General features: G+C 42.3%; 2 protein-coding genes across 19 annotated transcripts in view; one reads left to right on the forward strand and one right to left on the reverse strand.

Moving 5' to 3' along the window:
* Positions 1 to 14600, forward strand: part of LOC128887450 (uncharacterized) — a 35365-nt gene extending 20765 nt beyond the window's left edge. The window contains exon 4 of the mRNA XM_054143330.1: positions 13642 to 14600. Within this exon, the coding sequence (XP_053999305.1) occupies positions 13642 to 13648 (7 nt within the window). The 3' untranslated portion in view covers positions 13649 to 14600. The remainder of the gene's footprint in view (positions 1 to 13641) is intronic.
* LOC128887448 (casein kinase I) overlaps positions 1 to 20721 on the reverse strand; it is a 93216-nt gene that overhangs the window by 11543 nt on the left and 60952 nt on the right. The gene's annotated exons all lie outside the window — the stretch shown is intronic.

Here is a 20721-nt window from a genome sequence, read left to right on the forward strand (position 1 = left end):
CAATTGAATTGGCCAGATTTGTGGGCTAACATACGCGGTGGTTGCGGTATGGTTATCGGTTATTAATTTCCACAGCGTTCAATCGTGGACTTTAAATGTATTAATAATTCAATTTCAACGCGGATGGATCGTGTTCCGTTCAACAGGCTCGCGAACACCGCTGGATTGAACAATCTGGAAAGAGAGGATTCGTCATGATCCGAATTAGCATTACTGTACCGAGAACGGTGCTACTTTCGGCGACCTTACGTGACGTCAATTTCGTGACGCGAATATCCTCGACAACTTTTACCCTCTACTGGAGCCGCTCGGGCTACGTGCACGCGGTGTTTACTTAGGGGTGTTACACATTTTAAGCAGAACGTAGGTAAACATTCTGTATACGGCGCTGCGTGATTCACTCCAAGTTTTATTTGGCGCAGCGTTGGTTATTTGCGGCAAAAACGATCTTTCTCGTCGGATCTTTATACCAAGCTAAATTCTTTTATATTGTCTTTTAAGTGTGTAATATCTATAAAAAACTAAATGGTAGAGGTGGACGAGGACATACAGGAAATTCAAATACCCGAAGGTAAACATCCTGTCTATATATATTTCCCTATGACTCGCTCCAGGATTTATTTGAGCCAGTGTTTGTTATTTATGGTAAAAATGAACTTTCTCTTTGGATGTTTATGCAAAGCTAGATCTTTCTATATTATTTTCTAAATAAGTAGTATATATTAGGTTGTCCCAAAAGTTTCTTTCGTGAGTTGCATTCAATTATTTTCTGTGGCAGTATTTATATAAATAGACAATCTAATTTCTTAGACATCGATGCTGTAACAGTAACGGAGCGAAATAACATGTACACAATTTTGTAACGTAACATAAAACATAAAATATTGTGTATGTATTAATTATTAATAAAACGAAAGAAACTTTTGGGACAACTTAATACTAGGAATAAATGGTGGAAATGAAGAAAAAAACAGACACGAAATTTAAATATCAGAAGTTAAACACAATGTATGTATATTGTTCGCCCATGACTCACTTCAGGTTTTACTCGCGGCACTGCTAAGTCATTTATGCCAAAAATAAGCTTCCTCGTCGGTAAATTAAACCAAACTACATCTTTTTTATGTTATCTTCTAAACGAGTAGTACCTATCAGCAATAAATAGTAGCAGTAAATAAGAACAGACACGAGATTTGAATATAGGAGAACGCACAACCAAATCGTCAGAAAAATGACGATTGCTAGATTGCAAACATATTTATTCCCCGTATTTGTACGTAACGGTACGGGTCAGACTTGACCCGACTCCGGAGAGGGACGATTAAGGACGACAATTGAAGGCTGTAATCGGCCGGATCGCGAATGCATCAGGCAGGAATGTAATTGAAGAGTGCGCCACGTCGATGAATCAGTGCCCGGATCTCACGTGCCGCGTCAGACGAGCATAATGCGTGCATGTAAGCGTACAAACGCTAGTCGTGGTTCGCGGCGTGCAGCACGTGACGTTGTCGCACACGTGCAGATACGTGCCTCGCGAATCGAATCGAAAACAAATCGATCATTTTTATAACACTGTCCTCGCAAAAATTCACCGGAAAACGGGATATTTTTAGGATTTATTTTTGGGCAAAGCAAACAGCACAGAGCGAACAAATTTGTTGAGGTGGAGTTGGGGATCGTTGAAGATAATAAAAATAAAAAAAATCGTATGAAGTATATTATTCGATGATAAATGATAGAAAAATGCTTGAAGCTTGCGAGGTTTATCCTTCAAAGCATGAGATTGAAATTCTTGGAGATTAAAAAGAGAGAACAATGGAACATTTTCCCCAATCACCATCATCGTCAGGTCCCTCTCTAAAAGCCATCATCCACTAAACCTCACGCAGTATAACATTTTTTCACCGACTTTAATGGTGACCAAACCCAGTCCAACAAGTTTCGTTACTCCGTGCAGTCAACTGTTTCAGAAATAAAATCTTGATAGTGATCCTTTCGTCGAGAATCTTTATGGGAGGTAGCAACGAGTTTCGTATCGAGGAGTTGTTCGGATCAAGTCCCGTGGCCGCGAGTCGCCGACGATGCAGAAACAGAAGTTCATCCAGCAGAAAAAGGCGGCGCCCGTTTGTCCGCTGCAATCCTTTTCTTACTCGCAACAGCTACGCGCTGATCCAATTCCACTAATTGTAAGCAGATCTCGGACAATGGAAAATATGTCAGCAGAAAGCCGCAAGAACCGCGGAAATTCCTACCAGCTACGAATACCGTTGGAAAAATTGATCTGTCCGTCGAAAATAGGCCGACTCCCACCGCTGCGACGATGAATTCTCTGAAATATGCATTCCAGAAACGTGGCTCCACGCTCGACGCGATTAAACGACACAGGAAGCTTCCATGGAATATTCTATCGGGATGCTTAGACCCGGATCCTTATCCTTTCATCCGCTTATGGACAAATTGTACGTGATACGCGACGGTCTCCTATCACTTACCTCGTTATCTCAGATTCGAGCAACACGTATCGCTTCACCTAATAGTAGGTTATAGATAGGCTTTTTTTATAATGTCTATGTTTATAGGAACCTATTAACTGTTGGTTATCTATTTACAGTGCTCGATTTGAGGAAACGAACGAGGAAATTTAATTACTTTGTAACAATATACACGAGTTAGTCTCAGTCTATATTAATATATATTAGGGTGAGCCAAAAGTTCGTGCGTTCTTTACGATGTTTCAGTTTGTGCAATTTTTTGAAGTCATTTAAATTACTTTATATGCAAGTGTTATACATCATTTTGTAGCTTTTGAAAAGCTGTCTCATATTTAATTATCAGCTACGTTAATTTATTCATGGAACAGTATTCGTATAGATCATGAGAAATTTCCAGATTCGAGTACTTTTACGCCACTACTGGAAGGAAGAGTTTAAAGCTACTGAAGCAGCAAAAAACTATTATATTCAGTAGCTTTTAAACTCTTGCTTTCAGTAGTGACGTAAGAGTACTCGAATCTCAAGATGTTCCTTGATTTGACTAAAACGCAAAGAAAATTAATGTTGCTATTAATGAAATATGAAAGAGCTTCTCAAAAGCTACAAAATGATATATAACACTCGCATATGAAATAATTTTAACGACTTCAAAAAATTGCACAAACTAAAACAACGTAAAAAAACGCACGAACTTTTGGTTCACCCTAATAGTAAGTTCTCTTCTCTAACTCCACCGATACAAAGCTTCAACTATATTTTTTAAAATAGTATTCATCCCTTCCTTCTCTAATCTCGAAGATATAGTAGTGTCGTACTATGCTGGACACGTGTACACTAAAAATCGCAAAAGCCGAGAAGAAAGTCTTGAACAGCACTTTTCCTATTCCAGCTTGTCTGCAGTTTCTCTAAATCGATGCACGCCATTTGTCGCGGCGCCATTCTATCAATTGCACTGGGTTAAAAAGTTATCAACCAGCTGATCCCCGATTACTTTAAACAGGACAGAATCGACAGCGCGTTGCTATGCAGCGCGAGCTCGAAACGGGAACGAAAAGGAAAAACTTGAGACGGTTTTTCCGCTCCACGTGCGTCGCAAAGGCCGAATAGTCGCGTCGCTTTCTCCCTAGCGTACGCATAATCGACGCTAATTACGTAAAGCAGAAATTACGAAACGATCCCCAATTCTTGTTTGTTTTTCGCACGGTTCAGAGACCCGACGTCGCGTGACGCGCGGAACTTTGTCCAACACTTTGACGACTAATTCATGGCTTTTTAATTCTAGTGTCTATGTACAGAGAATCTACGTTGTTGGCTGTGCGTTTACTATGTTCAGTTTGGAGAGACAAGGCTTTTAATATACCTAGTGTATCCTAGTATATACCAGTTAATTCCCACCTGGATTAACACTACAGCTATCGAGGACATTGTATATGTGTTAAACATGCTACTAGCTTTAAGATCAGAGGAGGAAGGAGTAAATCAATTTATCGATATTAATACTGTTTTAATAATTGTCGTTAAAAATTGTAGCAAAGACATGGTTGATGACCGAGTAGTTTTAAAAAAGAAGTGCTACATACACGGGTGAAATTGACTTGGTCGCAGGAAAATGGCAAAAGTCAATTTTCCTTCACCTGAAGATATAAAGGATTTACGTTTCAAACAGCACACCTTCAGAATTAATTAACCTTTTACTTCCTTATCACTCACTCGTATCTATGCATGTTATATTACTGTAAAAATATAAAATCGAGTAGAATTCATAAATTCACACCATTTTCATAACGAATACTGAGACATTTCTACAAAATTTATTCTTAGCCTGCAGGGACTCCTTTTTTCGAGAAGGTGGACTTCTTAATGCGTTCGCAATGAACGACTTCTAATTAGTCTTCTTCGAAGTTGTAGATTTTTTTCTAAACATCCTGGTAGTTGATGTGTTAAAATTTGATCGGCGATTAGCGTGGTTCGTGCTTGCAGCGCGTGCTGGCAATTAACGAGTCGCGACCACGAGTTTACTAACTGTGAATTAATGCACGGATATTATCGACGCGGACGTAGTTTACTGGCCAACCATCCCGTTCATCTATTCGTCGTTACGTGTGATTCAATTTCACCGTTTAGCTGGGCGAAAAGCCGTCGTGGCGCCCTAGGGCGTCGCTCGATCACCGATAATAACGAAACGACGCCAACGAACGGGACAATTTTAAGGCTGGGTGGTATAGAAAACCTGGGCATGTTTTGCCAATCATGTGCTTCAAATTACCTCCTAACGTTTCCAAGTTCAGTTATATTAAAGTTTACGTAACTTTATTGCTAAAAGTAGACTGCGAATATTTGCGAAAATTAGTATTTTCACAGATACAGAGAGAAGGAATTGAAGCTTAGTTAAAAGTGTATTAGTTGATGAAGCTTAAATATAATATGTATATTTGTGTTGATATTTCATATATTTTTGCGTATGTGCACATTCTCGTACAGTTCCCTATATTGTCATTTTAATTATAATTAATGTAGATGAAGTTACCAAAATAAAACCACTGAATCCATATTTAATTATTCTAATTATTCTACATGCCCTGGCTTACTTCCCTATTTCAATAATTGTGACCACAATTTATTAATAATAGAGTAATTTGAAAGGAAAATTCGGACCCAATTGATCGACTCGATAGCTTTAGTATTATAACCCCATAATCTACGATTTAAGCTCCAGCAGCCTGGGACCAAAATGTGATGTTTACGTTCGGAGCGAACAATACATCACGGGCCAGGCTCGTGATAATCAGTTTTGGCCCCGAATATCCGACCACGAGTCTCACACGTGGTTGTAGCTTAAAGGTTTAACTACCGACTGAGATATTTAATATATCCACAGTCTACTTTCTTGGTTCCAAAATATCCTCAAAGTTTCTTTGAAATCGATGCATAATTTTTCGCAAGTGAACCCCTCGCGAGGACTCTGCTCGAAATAGCTCCTCGTCCTTTCAAAATTTTCGGCCCCCAGTCAAGTGCTTCGAGCAACCGTAGAAGAAATTGTTGTCATCTTGAAAAATATTTCCCTCAGCTATCGTCGCTTAGGATAGAACGAAAAAACGTATCTAGGTTGTATCTTTTAAACGCGGTCGCATCGATCGCGCACCATCAACGGGGAGATTGCACGGTCTGGGTTAGGTCGTTTAATTATATTTACAAGGCTCGGAAAATGCATTTAATAGGACAGACGAGATGCGAATGAAATACCTCGCTCCAGTCCACGCTCGATCGAGGGAAAACGGCGTTGGCACTCTTTCAGAGATGGACAACATTTTATTCGAATATCAGATTACGCAAAACACAACCTCATTCGCTGAACCTCGCCCTTTCGTCTTGCCTCGATATAATAGAATTTCTCGTACGTGCATATCGTCGCTTATTTCAACCTTAACGACGGACGTGGAAATGTGCATACAAAGGCAAAAATTACAAAATTTAACCATCGCTTTAGTATTTCATATATTTTCGTTGAGCAACGCTCGATGTCGGTTGAAGGGTTTAATACGAGAGTTATGATGATTTATGATGATCAGTTGGTTTGTTCGCGAGATGGAATTTCTTCCTCGAATTAGTTATTTGAATTTTTATCCAACGAGTGGATGGATTCGATGTCGTTTAACGGTCATTCGTCACTCTATGGGATAGGCGACAAAATGGCGTTGCTGTAAACTGCTCACGTGTATCATTCATCGCGATGCTTCGCAAATTAATATTTACCCGTTTGCTCGTATTGTTTCGCTAATCAAACACCGTCAGCGGATACTGCCCCGCCGGCTGAGGATCGAACGGAAAAATATTTTTATAGATCTCCCTGTTGTTGCTGCTCAACGGCAAACAGTCTGATCGTGACTTAATTAACAGGTGCGCGGCTCGGTAGAAACACCTACCACAAATAATCCGTGTTGTGGAGTTATAGTACAATGCCATGGAGTTTACCGTTTGAATTTTCCTGAAAAATAGATTTCGCGGTAATAACTGATGATAATTGAACAATCCAAGACAGTGGGAAGAGGGGACATTATTATATTTTCTATGTTAGGTCGTTTCGCGAGAGCATTCACTACTGGTGTCTAAAATTAATATGAGAAACGTAGCTTTAATTGTTCACCCTTTGCACTCGAGAGGAGACTCTCAGTCGCTACTAAGTTTCCTTTAGGTTTAATTTCTTTGGAACTCGAAGTGTTAATAAAATGATTGTCGTTGAGGCAAAGGTGACCTGATTTTCGAATCTCAAATTAGGGATCTCATTTTCGAAGTCAATCTAAGGTTAGCTTTAGTGACAATAGAATGCTAAGAAACCATTTCGAGTTGCTGATAGATACCAGAAAAAAAGGCCTAGAGTGCAAAGGGTTAATGTGGTAGCCTTACTGACGAGTCCACTAGCAGGTCCAGGACGAAACGCTCTCTTCCTTTTCTCCTCTCTCGCTCTCCCTCCACAGGTACCACCATCGCATTAACAATAAATATAATCACCGTCTTTCGAAGGAGACATTATATAGTCGCTATAAAATTTCCGTAGTCTTCCTTTATTAAATATAAACACTATCTTATGGGATTATCTAACGATAACGATTAACACGTTGACCGCCATGTCACCCACAGTGCTCTTCACTGAACAGCTAAACAAAAATGAATTCTGAAAGTCAAGTATCAAAAGAAATGAATTTAAATGAAATTTTTAAATTTTGATGAAGTTACTATATAGTTATTATGTAGTCTCCAATAGTTTAAATAATATTTAATCTTACCAGAAAATTTCAAGAATACTTGTCTGGCAGTCAACGTGTTAAATTTCTAAATATCAACCCTCCGAGTGCCAAGGAGCGATATATGGCTGCTGTTTGTTTACAATCATGCATTTTTACTTAAAATCGTCTGCCATTTCTCGGATATGTATGAAAATTTCCTCTGGCACTCAATGGATCAAGCACCATCCCAATGTTTCCCAATCTTGATCCCTAAATACTAAAACTCCACCATAAAGAAGACCCATATACACCGAAATCATCGCGTACAAACGAACGAACCATCATCCCATCCAGCCAAGTTGTAATTTTCATCCAACTTGTAATTTTAAAAGTAACTCGCCAGGGTATTTTATACCGATCCATACAAATCTACGTTATCTATTTTCCCTCGGTCTCAGTTTGCCCTGAAAGTTAGCTCGATTAATTGCGTATCACGTGCGCGTATATACGCGATGTCCAAAGAGGTCAACGATACGAAACGTCGGACGTTGCTCCATCCGAGCAAGTATTCGCGACTGGGCGGACGTTCGACTCGCGTTGATACAATGATGCTCGAGCACAGCTTTTGTCCCGAACGTTTTAGCGACACGAGCAACATTTTCATCTACGGGACACCCTCTGTTCGAGGGAGCTGGCGGCCGACAAAAGCGTTCCTGAAACCGTTGCCACCCGTATGTATCGGAATTGCCATTCGCCGCGGATTCGTTCGTGCGCTTGACGTCTTTGGCCTAGTCCCGGCTCGGAGTGTGCACTGTACACAGTGGAGCCCTTTGTGACGTTCGCAAGACCGATAATTAGAGTCAGAGTTAAGTGTACACGCTTGATAATTAGAGTTGGAGTAAGCCCATTACGCGGTGTGTCTGGAGTCGCGCCCTGGAGAAATTGCTTTTTGAGCTTTAACCCTTAGAAGCCTGATTTTACAAATTAAATTTTAAAAAATATCGATGTATTTATTATTTGAACAATTTTCACAGCTGACGTTCATTTTGTTAACTTTTGTTCGAGGGAACGTCATGCAATGGTAACATACGTACAGCCAAATATTAAAAACAAACCAATTGCAAGTGCAACAAACCAATTACAATTCGATTTAAAAGTCCGGTGTGAAATTTGAAACTTAGGGGTATTTAAGGGTTAACGACGCGCGATACTGGAAAACGAAGTAGCGAGTCGATGAGAACGATTCGGGGGTATGCTTGGCGGCTCGATACCTGGACGGGGGTGTGTACATACAACCCTCACGCTGGTTGGAACATTTTGCCGCACCCCTTCTGCTCTTGGCGTTGAAATTCACGAGTTTAAGTGGGGAGTGAAATTGAAGGAGCATTCGTTGCGTCTCGATTTTAGCTAAACCTAGTCCAGATTGGACTTTATTAGAAGTTCTCTGGGAATTCTTCCTGTAAGTATCTCTGGATTTCTATTAGAATCCCAAAACTATCGATTAGGATGCACTGAGAAATTCCTGAACGAGCTCAAGAGTTATCAAAGTGATTTATATACGGCACACTTTTTGGAAAATTGCTTGTAATCGTGGTTAAGGGCGGAGAATGTGCAAGAAATGTTTAAATCGTTGAATCCAATTGCAATCCTTAGGTGAATTAGCAATTAACCTATATTACAACGAATTTTTAAAAAATTGAATGCAACTGCAATCCTCAGATCCAATCTACATCACCCCGTAATTTTTCTGTGGATATAACGAGTCGATTCGTTATAATAGATAAGTTGCAGCACAGACTGCGCCTTTGACAAGTTAGACATCCAATTAAAAGTACATTATCCGCGTTACGCGATGAAAATTCTCACATAACGCGGTCTCTCCAACGCGTGACGTATCAACCACGTTACACAAGACTCTATTATACCCTTAAGTCTTTCTCGGTAGCACGTACCGCCCGTTCTCGAGCAATGTCCACCTTCCAACCCCGCGGTATGATTCTCAATCGGCGCAATCGTGTGTATTAAAATTGGCTGTGAGCTGGCCTACATCCCCGAGCTCGATGTAACAGCGGCTAAATTAAATTTGTTTACTCGCGGTCAACGTTTCGCGTTAATCTTGTTTCATCCGCGATTCTTGGTCGACGCGACGGCTTGTTTTCCAAATAATCTACTTTCTCGGTCGGTGGAAAGTCGACAGCCACGGCAGAATCTGAAAATCCAATTAGAGGGAGGTAACGTCGATGGAAAATTCAATCCAGGCTACCAGGTTTCCCCTCTATTCAACCGAGCCGATCGCTCGCAACAAGCGAGTCGCGTTGAATGGCGAACGAGTGCCGTCACAATCGATACCTCCGACTTGGTAGCTTCGCATTATCGTGACGAATTTCGCGATTTCCGACGCGACGGGCTGATAACGACAAGTAGCCGAACACAAAAGGGTCGGCGAAGCGGCAGATGGAATCCACGGATGAGAAAAATTCCTGGAGCGCCATATTCGCGGATGCTTGAGACCTATTGGGTGAACAACTGATCGGTCAAGGCCTTTCGAATGAACCAGGCTCGAGACGATCTTCAAGCGACGCCGATGAAGTAAAAGCTTTTCCAGGGGATTTCAGATTTGCTATAACATCGGTACTTTGATTTTAAATAGAAAAAGAGGATATACAATACTTTATTTGTGTCTTGTTAGGAAAAGAATTCATTCCTAAAGTAATAATTAAAATGATACTTGTATACCTAAATAAGAAAAATGTTCTTATTCTAACCAATATTTAATAAAATTCAGAAAATCAGAAAAGAGAAACTATTAATTCATGCGTGGGACAGTAAATATGCACACACTTGTGCATAATGCATTGCGTATGAATTTAAACGATCTGGAAATCTTCTTTGATCCTTTCTTTGCATTTGGTCAGAGATTTTTGTGTACTGCTTGTTATCTATAGAAAATGAAAAGATGAATTAGGTTCACACGCACTTCTGATCCTCTGGAGTGTATTAATACTGATGATCCTGAGAAAGAAATGAGTTAGACCATGCTTTCACAAACCCACAAAAGGATCCATTAAACAGCGTTACGGCTGAATATGTTTTACTGTTTCCTGGACTTGCACCACCACTTCCCTCGTTATTAGAAGCAAGGAGTTACAGTAACGATCGCTCGGAAGTTGGCTCATCTGCGTTCACCTGGCCATGTCGAAACTCTCGCTCGTGCGTTCGATCGGCAGTATAACTCGCGAGACCGTCGAACATAAATTTTATCGGACCGCGATCCCAATTAATTTCCTCCTCGGGGAACGTTCCGCGGGACCGAGGCGGAAGGGGAACAAAAATTCGCGATGATAACGCTCGTAGAACGCTCGATAGTTCCGTTATTAACATCGTCGTCGGCTTTTGCACGGTCGTGCTCGAGTGTGCCAACCAAACGAAACGAAAGTGAACGCGTCACCGGAAGTCCGAGTTCTGGCCAACGGCCAAAAAAGTCGCGAATAAGATATTTCCTACAAACTATGTCGTTCTTCAACGCTCTGTCGCTGCCTTCGAGTGGGAGCCGGGAAGACTGTAATGAAAAAAATTGTCGAGTGGAAAAAGACTGAAGATGAGGAGGATATTAAAGTCAAAAGGGACTGAGCGACGTTGGAGCGAATTTTGAGTATTTTTTTAATACTTAACGCGCAGGTCTCATCGACGTGGAAAGGTACTTGGTAAAAGCTGCAGACTTTGAGAGCTTGTAATCTTTGGACAATCGCGAAAGTAGGAAAGTGATGACTTAAACTCGGCCTAATTTCATGCGAATTATATGTATTATATGTACATGAATATCGTTGCGATCCCTAGCACTGGAGTATAGGAACCACTTGGCATAAAATGGCCCCGTGTGTTAACCTACTTTATCCAACGCTTATATTTCGTGTCTCACTCGAGACAAATGATTCATCAAAACAATCAAAAATTCTTAACAGAACTACGTTTGCTTACTACTATCTATACCTATATCTCAATAAACTCTAAAAAACAAGTGTGTCCAATTGCCTTAAAATGGACCAGAGATGTACCTTTCGACGCGCCAAATCGCCCCCATTCGATTCTTTCCCATCGAAGCTTCAACGGTAATTCGTCTAAGCTAAACCGAATCGGTGCTAACGAAGACGAATGCGCTGAAAACCGAACCGAAGACGGATGTACGAACGCGCCCGCGCGTCAGAGGCTCTAGCACGTGAATATCTGGAACATCGGGAGAACGTTAAGGCAAACTTTCGTTTCGTAATTCCGCATTCACAATGGAAGGCCATCGCGAGGTCAACGATATGCACCGCGCCAGAGGATAATTCAGGATATTGGGAAGGCTGAGCGCTTAGGTAGCGGCCAGAGGTATTTCGAGGGCGTAGGACGCGTGACTTGCTAGCCCACCGAATAAAATGCAATTCGGAGTTATATACTAGCTCGGCGCATAAATTCTCCTCCGCTTTTTTTTTTTTTTTATTTTAATAAAATTTCGTCCCGAAGTGAATCGTTCCTGCCCATGTGTTATACATCGTTTCGGAGCGCTCTTTTTCCTCTATCGTGTTGCTTCTCGATAAGGCCTGATTATATACATTGCAGGGTGAGAAAGATTATTAGTATAAGTTCTTTTTAACTGAACTATGTGTTCTTAATTTTAAAGATTGTCGTCACCTTTCTTTAACACGTTGATCGCTCACATATGGATGACAGTGTTTTTCACTGAAGCACAACAAAGTATAATTCTAAAAGTTGAGCAACAAGAGAAGCGAATTTAAGAGAAATTCATGAATGTTGATGAAGTTACTAAAATAAATACCATGATAAATAATGTTTCATTGCGCAGTTTCCAATAGTCCCAATAGTATTTGTCTGGCGGTCAACATGTTAATTTCTTAATGAACTGGACCTTTCTGAACTGGACTATAACAATATATTTTATTCGCGACACACGTTTTCCTATATCACGACTGGGCGTCCATTAACCGGCAACTCTCTTCATAAAACATCGCGCGTCTACATTGTGCCGAATCTTTCTCTTTCAACAATATTTTATGTCGCATGTTACATCACTGAATTGTGTACGATCCCTTTTACTCGATTGTACCATCAACTTCCAAGAGATAAGGTTGTTTATTTATGTAAACACTGTCACGCAAAACAAATGAGTGGAAGTCAAGAAAGAAACTTTTGGGAGAACCTAATACTTCATACTGCTCGATACTATTCTACGATATTATAGCATCTAGAACCTAAAATTTCCTACCATCAATTTAAAAAGAAAAAAAAAAAAGAATAAAGTATGAAAAAAGGAGGAAAGTATCCAGTGACGTACAACACCAAGAAATAGTTCTTTCAAAGATGATAATCCGGGTGGAAACGGCACGAATTCATGCATCGCCTCGATATTTCCTTACGAGGACTGTATCGATCGTTTTCCACTCGCGTGGATCTTCATCAGCGTACGAAATATCGCACGGTTCTATCACGCGACCGCCGTACCAGTAATCGTGTGTGTAATTCCGTGTAATTTCCTCGTGGCGATTACCAATATTCCGTTCCGCTCGCAGCGTTATTGGAAAAGCATATCGAATCTCGTGGAAGTATTATCGCCGAAGATTCCTCAAATTTCTTCTATTTTTTCCTCCACGGGATTCCCCGTGACGCGACGCTTCAAAAGTTTCCCCACTGACGCGAAAAGACTCGCGGGTGATAGGTTTACCGTTGCTCGCGATTTTCGAGTGCAATCGTTGCACCGTTTCCCTCTGTCATAAATTCGCGAAATTCGACGAAACGTCTGTCGCTCTCACTTGTCCATCGACAAGTGTAAAAAGTATCATCGCGAAAAAGGAGCGCCTCCCTTGTGCACGTGTATCCATTGGGAGGTGATAGCTGTTTAAGTTTCTCGCGTATTCCATTCTATTTTCGTGGATCAAATGTGGAACAGATATGAATATATCTGCACGAAGTGAAAAGGTATAGAATTGTATATACCGTCTGTATATAAAATTGTTAAAATATGAATGTCGTGTATGAATTCTTCCCTAGAAAATTACCGTTGAGAAAATATAGAGACCCGTGACAAAATGAAATCTCGCCAACTATGTCTGAGATCTATATCCGCGAAGCCTATCTTATAAATTACCTAAGAATATAGCTCCTAAAATGCGGAAAAAGTTGAAGCATAAAACACGTAATAGCCTCCCTAAGAATACAAAACCGTCACTCACCGAGGAAATTTACCTTTCCATAAATGCATAGCAACGCAACAAATACCGCACGGGTATTACGTTACGTCTCGCGAAAAAAAAAAAGAAGGCATCATCACGCAACAGTTTCGTTTAGTTTGCTATTTATCGCCCCATTTATCAACGAGGCGTGCGAAACAAAGGTGACGAACGTTTTCATTTTTACGTACATTTCAGAATGTAACGACGTCGCGTCGCAGCAATTACGCCACGCTGAGCCACCGGATTCGTCGAAAGTATCGTCGCCCACCACTCGAAAGCATAAGTGCGCATTCCTGCATTCACTTGTACCGACAGTGGCACAAAAGATACAGCTGAGCAAGCCTGAACCAGATCCACGGATGACTCGGACCTCTTGCGCAGTCGAAGGTCGTTGACTCGTGCACGCAATTAGTCACTGCTTTCGCGTAATTAATGTTGCATTTCGCGTCGTGGCGAATTCGCGGCAAGACAATGATTTCCGATAGAACCGCCACGCCCCCTTTGCTGAATTAACTATTGTTCTCGGGAGCGCTGCCCGTGACTTAGAGTCACCTTCTTGCGAAACATCGAAAAAGAAACTGGATTTTCAACTACCGCTGATCATACTCGCCTGGAACGATGGGGATCTTACCGGTGAGGATTGCGTTTCAGGTCTACGGTATCAACTTTGGGAAAACCTGTGAACTTTGTTCCAATTCTCGAACCTTGGAGTTCCGATTATTTAGGCTAAGCCATGCGGATCTTATCAATGGAATAGGACGTAGCGTATAGGAACAATACAGACTTATTCGAAGGACTTCGTACCTATTTTTAATCCAGCCTTCGTGAAATCGTGTTAAGAAGCTCGATCACACGTAATAGTAGATGGATCTTTTAACCCCTGTAGTAATTATTATAAAATTAAAAAATGGAAAAAAGAACACATTTTTTGTTATGAACGAATTTCATTTACTGAACGTATATATCCCTCATAAAAGCCACTTCGGACCCAAAATGGGACTGAAAGTTGATATCTACTGATTAATTTTGGTAACATTAATCCTAATAGAGATATGTGAAGATAAAATTAAAACGACTCGCGTATACTGTACAAAAATTTACACAGAGTTGCCCATCTGTAATCTGCGCTTCTATGTACCATAAGTCGTATTTATTTTCACCCATTTTATATTCAGGAGTGATCTTTTCTGCAGGTAAAGGGGCGTGGTCCTTCAGCGGTAAATTATATCCTCTTTATACTCTCCAATAATAAAAATCTTTATCATTGCAGCGTACAATATGACCATCTGTTTATTCGGAAATTGTTCAAACTTCTTTTTATCGTTGTCAATCATTTCCTTGTAACTAATGCATGCACTAACATCATTGCAAACATAAATCCTCCGTGTATCAAACAGCTGTACCCAATTTCTCTAAATAAATAAATCCGTGCCCGAAGCATAGCTGGACAATGAAGCTCGCCAGCATCTGCCGATTGAAATCGAAAGAGAGACTTTGTGGCCGCTTTGCGAGCTGCATAGCGTTCGTTTGATGTATTCAAATTCTCCTACCTGAACGGTGTGCAAAAGGACAGCCGTTCGGTATCGCTTTCAGCACAGAGGAACGGAAGATATTGGCAGCAGCGATGTCTGGGTTAGGTGAGCGAGCGAACACGGAGGCGTGGTCACGCACGATAATCCTTTTCTGCTCCACAATTTAGCATAGAAGACCTTAGCGAACCAGAATAGCAATTTCGTCGAATTGTCTGTAATTTCTCGACGAGTAATTCTCAAATATGCAGAAATATCAGAATCGGGGGGAAGGGGGGGGGGGGGGGATCGCACGGTTTTCTGGGTTTGGTCGTGTTCGATTCCTGGAATCGATCTCAAAATGTGTATCTTTGGTACTGTTCAAGTTTTATGTTGAATCGGTCTAACGAAACACCTCGTGATATAAACGGCTACAACTTTGGCGATTTTGAATTTTTTAAATACAATTTGGTAGAAATATTTTGCAACAAGAATATCAATCCAGAAAAGTGAGTACTATTTTAAGACCACAGCTACCAACCTGCTAAATTCGACCCATGTATCTCAGACTTTTTCCTACAATTTCTAAATTATTGACACCATTTATACCACAAGTTTTCGTGAGAATGATTAGAATAGAGAACCAAGTGTGCTAGTAATTAATTAATTCGCCCCTCGACTCTATCACTCTCGTCGATATTTCTAGCGTTAACCCAACTTTACAGAAAATGGCGCATTTTTTTAAAAAAAAAAAGACCTTGCCAAACCCGCCTTGTTTTCCAATCCATCGTCCTGTCCTTGTCCCTTCTTAAATGGCGACATCGAGAACACAAACACTTCGCATGGCGCCAAACGTACCTATAACGCTTCGATTAAGTCTCGTCGCATTCTTGTACGTAAATACTCGGAAATTGCGCCCCCGACAGGCCATTACAGAGTGGCACGTTCGGAAGCGAAGTTTCCGGAAAAACTCGCACGCGTCGCTCACGAGGGAAAACCACGACAAATTGAATCCAGCGTTTCTTGCGCCCGAGTTGGGTTAATTGCACGTACCGCGATAAACAAAAGGTCGCGCCGCAATGAGACACGCGCGCTTTAAACGCAACGGGGCGGCCGCGACCATAATGGAGTCCACGATATTAGCATCGACCAAGAGACCACTGATTAACGACCCATTGATCGACAAACGATTCGTACATTCGATTCGCGTGGCTGATTCCTACCGGAGACTGAGCTTGAGACTTCAGTTGAGGGGCCATTCGAACGTGGGACACGCTCTTTAGGTATTTTTGTTATTTTTCAACGGGGAGATGAAAGCTTTGGTTGCTGGAATTTTATGGAACTTCTTTGATCGTGTCTTAAAGAGGTTCAGAAATTTTGTCGAAAGCAAAGGGTCGGAATTTAGAAAAGTGTGACCGAAATGCTAAAGCAACTAGCGTCACGTGTAATTTAGCCATGTGACAATAACTTTCAAATATTAAGAATCTTGGGATTCTCGAAATTGGGATCTCCACATCTCAAACACTAATCCCTCCTCCAAACTCGAGCAAACCGACCCCGAAAAAATGTTCCAATTAATCGCAATCGCGACTGGCCTCGAAACGCAGTTAGCGTACCCGACTACGTAATCAGTCGCAATTGTAATTGATTGCGCCCAGGTCTGGCGTGCGACAGGCCTAATAGAGCCCGCGAAATTAGCGTGGACGAAGGAACGACGCCGACGATCGACGATCGATCCCAGGGCAGAAATCGAACAAAAGGTGTTGCAGGCGCAGCACGAAGCCCGCGCGAGGCTTTATTTGATTCGCATCGAGGCGAGCGATCGTGCCCGGCCGCGGAAAGCTACCGTCGTGGATTTTATCCGGCCGTATCTCTGGGCGGACACAACCTGTCTTACCGGTGCAAACGAGACCCAACGCTGGCAAAAATCACGACGACATGCTGGAAGTGAATCGAGCTGACGTCGCACCGGCCCGTTCTCGAGTGGGAACGCAACGACGACGCCCTGCCAGGCTCTGTTAAGTATTCGGAGCGAAGCTCCGCTTATTTACCTGTTTCATTGAAAAACAACATCGCAATGCATAACAATGACGCGCAGACGCTGGTGGCGTTGTGATTATATGAAAGAAAAGGAAGAGGAGGAATAAAAGTAGGTCACTCGAGAGCCTAATACTCGCGGCGTACACGCTTCCCCGTTTTAACGGCGCGCAACCGCCTCGTTAAGAAGCTCACAGGCTCCGGCGTTTCACGCCAAAATAAATCTCAGGTAGGAAAAAACGATTCTGCCGGGATATTCTCAATGAAAATCGCCCAGCGTCCTCGCGTTCATCGTGACAAAGGAAAAGAACAGACTTTTTGGTTTAATTCTTTCGGTTCTCAAAGGCAAGGGGCGGACTGCGATCGATTGAAGTGGATTACGCTCCCTTGGACAGACAAGTGTCGCGACGCGGGCCTCGAGCGACACTTATCGACTATTCAGAAATTTTCTTCTTTCGACTTCGTATTGTTAATCTTCCGACCATTGCGTTTCCTATAGAAGAATTTCTATAGAATGATTCCGAAGATCTGGAAACGCGTTCGTGAAATACCTCGTAAACGGGACATACGGCATTGGTATTATAATAACTAGACTGCGGATCTTTATGCATTTATAGAAAATTTGAACGTGCAAGAAACTACAAAATGCAAGAATATAAAAAAGGTTGAAAGTAAAGTTCATGCTACAATATTCGCCGAATCAAATAAATTCCTATTTAGGTTCAATGTTTGTAGGCACGTTCGCGAAGATTTTATTTTGCATAAAGATCCGCAGACTAATAATAACAATCTTAAACGACTCGACCTAACCAAAACTAAAGCCGTGGGAGACAGAGAAATCAAGTCAGCCCGCTCCCGATAATCAACGGATCAACTCGTCCCATAGGCGACGATTCAAAAATCACGTTTCTCAAGCTACAATCAATTTACCCATCGCGTCGACCTACAAAACCGACAAGAGCTCCTTCGAACGAAACCGTCGAGCGAAATAGAACGTTGCACCGAGTTTTTATACGTCATCCGACAATTCGCGCCCATCCCCGCGGTAGGCGAACGACGAGCGCCGTTGATTTCGAATTTCCATCCCCGACCGTGTTCCAGAAAATCGATACTCAGCCCCCCTGACGACGACCACGGCGATGCTATTTTAAAGCGCAACACGAAAGCGTAATAATAACAGCGGCGCTCCGATATTACGGGGACCGATCCAGGGTTGAGGGGGTAATTAAGAGTTGCCGAACGACGATATCGAGAAACCGGATGGGACGGAGTCAGAACGTGCAACGACAGGACTAGACTGGTCCAGACCCAGACACCACGGAACGGCGGAGGCAAAGTAGGCGGTGAAAGGGAAAATTATGATTGTTAAAGTGTCCGTGGTCTTCGGTGAGACTTTGTCGGCGGGGAATTTGCACGTGGTGCGCCGGATGAAATTGAAGTTGGGATTTTGTGGGAACACCCTATTCGCTGCTTTACTCTTTCGTTTCTATTCATTTCTTTTTAAGTGTGTATCTACCTTTTTTTTATTATTATATTTGTAAAGAAGTATAAAGTGGGGTGAATGAGTAAGGGAGGTTTATAATATTGTATTTGGCTGGTTATTTTGTATTGTTTGTAAGGTTACCTATAGTTTACTTGGTGTATTTTCAGTGATACATGCTTTCACTGGACTTTATGCTTCATTAATATACATTTTGATGAAAATGTATCGAACACGTCTAATAAAATGTTTCCAGTCTTCCAACAAAGCTTACTGGATTATTTGATATACCCTTAAACCGTTGTTTCTATTTACCCCACTTTACAGATTGATGAAAGTTCTAGATTATAACGAGACTCGCAATTCGAGCTCCGTTTCAGAATTGTCAAAATATCGAGCAAGACAAGGATGTGAACTTCAAAGATTGTTTCTATTTACCTGTACAAAGGTACTCCTAAGAACCATATGTCCGAATGTTACTCACATTAAATGAAAGCAAAAAATTTAATTAAGAAACCAGCGAGAGAAATCTGTCACACAAATGTGACTCGTTGATACAAAGTAACGAAATCACAGCCACCATTATGCAACTTTCGTGACGAGTTTACAGTGAATCGAAGGGTAATCCTTAATAACGGAAACGAATTTCTCAAATTATCACAAGATATTAACGAAATATACCGTGTTAAATAAATCATAATTGAATTGTAATCATCGACGTGGCCACCAATAACCTCGTAGTTGATGCGACCTTAAATAAAGTAATTAAACAAGCAAACAAAAATTGTTGCTCCCGCAAAGCAAACATAAAATAAATATGGGAATGAAATTTGTCCCGAGATACAGTCACTTCTAGCAAGCATCACAGGTGGGGGTGACTGGTGATCGCGAATCGGAGCATTCCATGAATATCCGAGACAATAGTTTACTCCGACCCAGCGACAAGCTCGACGCTGGGAGCGAATGGTGCGCGATAGCGGGGGCAAAGGTAGGCAGTCTGCGACTCGAAGTAGGTGGGCAGCGGTTGTAGGTAGAACAGGGAGGTGGCGGCAAGCACTTGGAGGATAAAAAGTGGGCCGCTGCGCGTGTTCGCCGCGAAGGACAGGAAAACCGCGCGGGCTGGTAGTCTCCACGTGTTGGGAAGTCGTGCGCGGACACTTTTAACCCTCTAACCTAGTCGGGGCAGGCTGCCTTCTCGCAGACACCGTCAGCCAACCAGCGTGCCGACCGGTCGACCGAGGAACCGAGTCGACCCGGCCTTCCGACGACTAGAAAATCGAAGCTGAACGACTGAACGTACGAGCAGCGGAGGCAACATCGCGGCCCATCGATCGGGGGCTACCGAAGCCTATTTCCACCCTCGTCTCCTCTCTTCTTTCGCCCTCCTTCCACGATCCTCACCCCTTACTGCCGTTTTACCATCCCTGCCTTCGGACGACTTCGGACCTCGTGTAAATTCTAACGTATTTTCGCGCAAGCCTCGAGGATCATTTTTTCCCTTTCTCCCGCAAACCCTTTGCGCTCGTGAGAATTTTTATTAACGTGAGTGAGCGGCGACCTCGCGGCAACCTTGCAGGGAACTCGAGATTGGAAGTGCTCTCTACGCCATCGGAGATGTAGACGCTGGTCATTTTTATTTTCTCAGGTTGTACCGTTGGGCCAGGTTGCTATGGTCGAGCATCCTAGCAGTGCGAGTTTAATAAAAATATAACTAAAATTGAGCTTCGTCCTCAACCCCCGCAGGAGGACTTAGGGATTCTTCTGTTCTTTTATCTCTTTTACTTTCCTTCTCTAAACTTCTTTATTAAAATTACATACAGCTTCCCTTGCCCGAGGACCCACACGCTGTACCACAGCAAAAGTTTCACCCCCAATTGGATAACTTCCCTTATCCAAACTCCCCTACGCAAAATGAGCGTAAACTGTGTCACTACGCGCACAGAGGAATAATATCATTTTTATTCATCGAAATGGGCATTTATCCTCCACCTTTCTTCCGTCCGTCCCTTCCAACCACCGGAGTCGTTCCATTGTTCCCCAGCTTCTCTTTTCAAGCTGGCTTTCGCGCGCTCTTCGTCTCGATGGCCCCTCTTCTGTTTGAGTCGCCTCTCTATCGGGCTGCACCCGCAATAACGACGCACGCGTGCCACTCCATATCGGACGTTGGTCACGCTTCGGCCCGTTGTCCGTGTTTCTCCGATCCAGCCATGTGGCCCCCGCCTCTCCTGCCCCCTTTCTGCCCCTTTATGC

The sequence above is a fragment of the Hylaeus anthracinus genome, unplaced genomic scaffold, assembly GCF_026225885.1.
Source record: "Hylaeus anthracinus isolate JK02 unplaced genomic scaffold, UHH_iyHylAnth1.0_haploid 11989, whole genome shotgun sequence".
Taxonomy (NCBI): domain Eukaryota; kingdom Metazoa; phylum Arthropoda; class Insecta; order Hymenoptera; family Colletidae; genus Hylaeus; species Hylaeus anthracinus.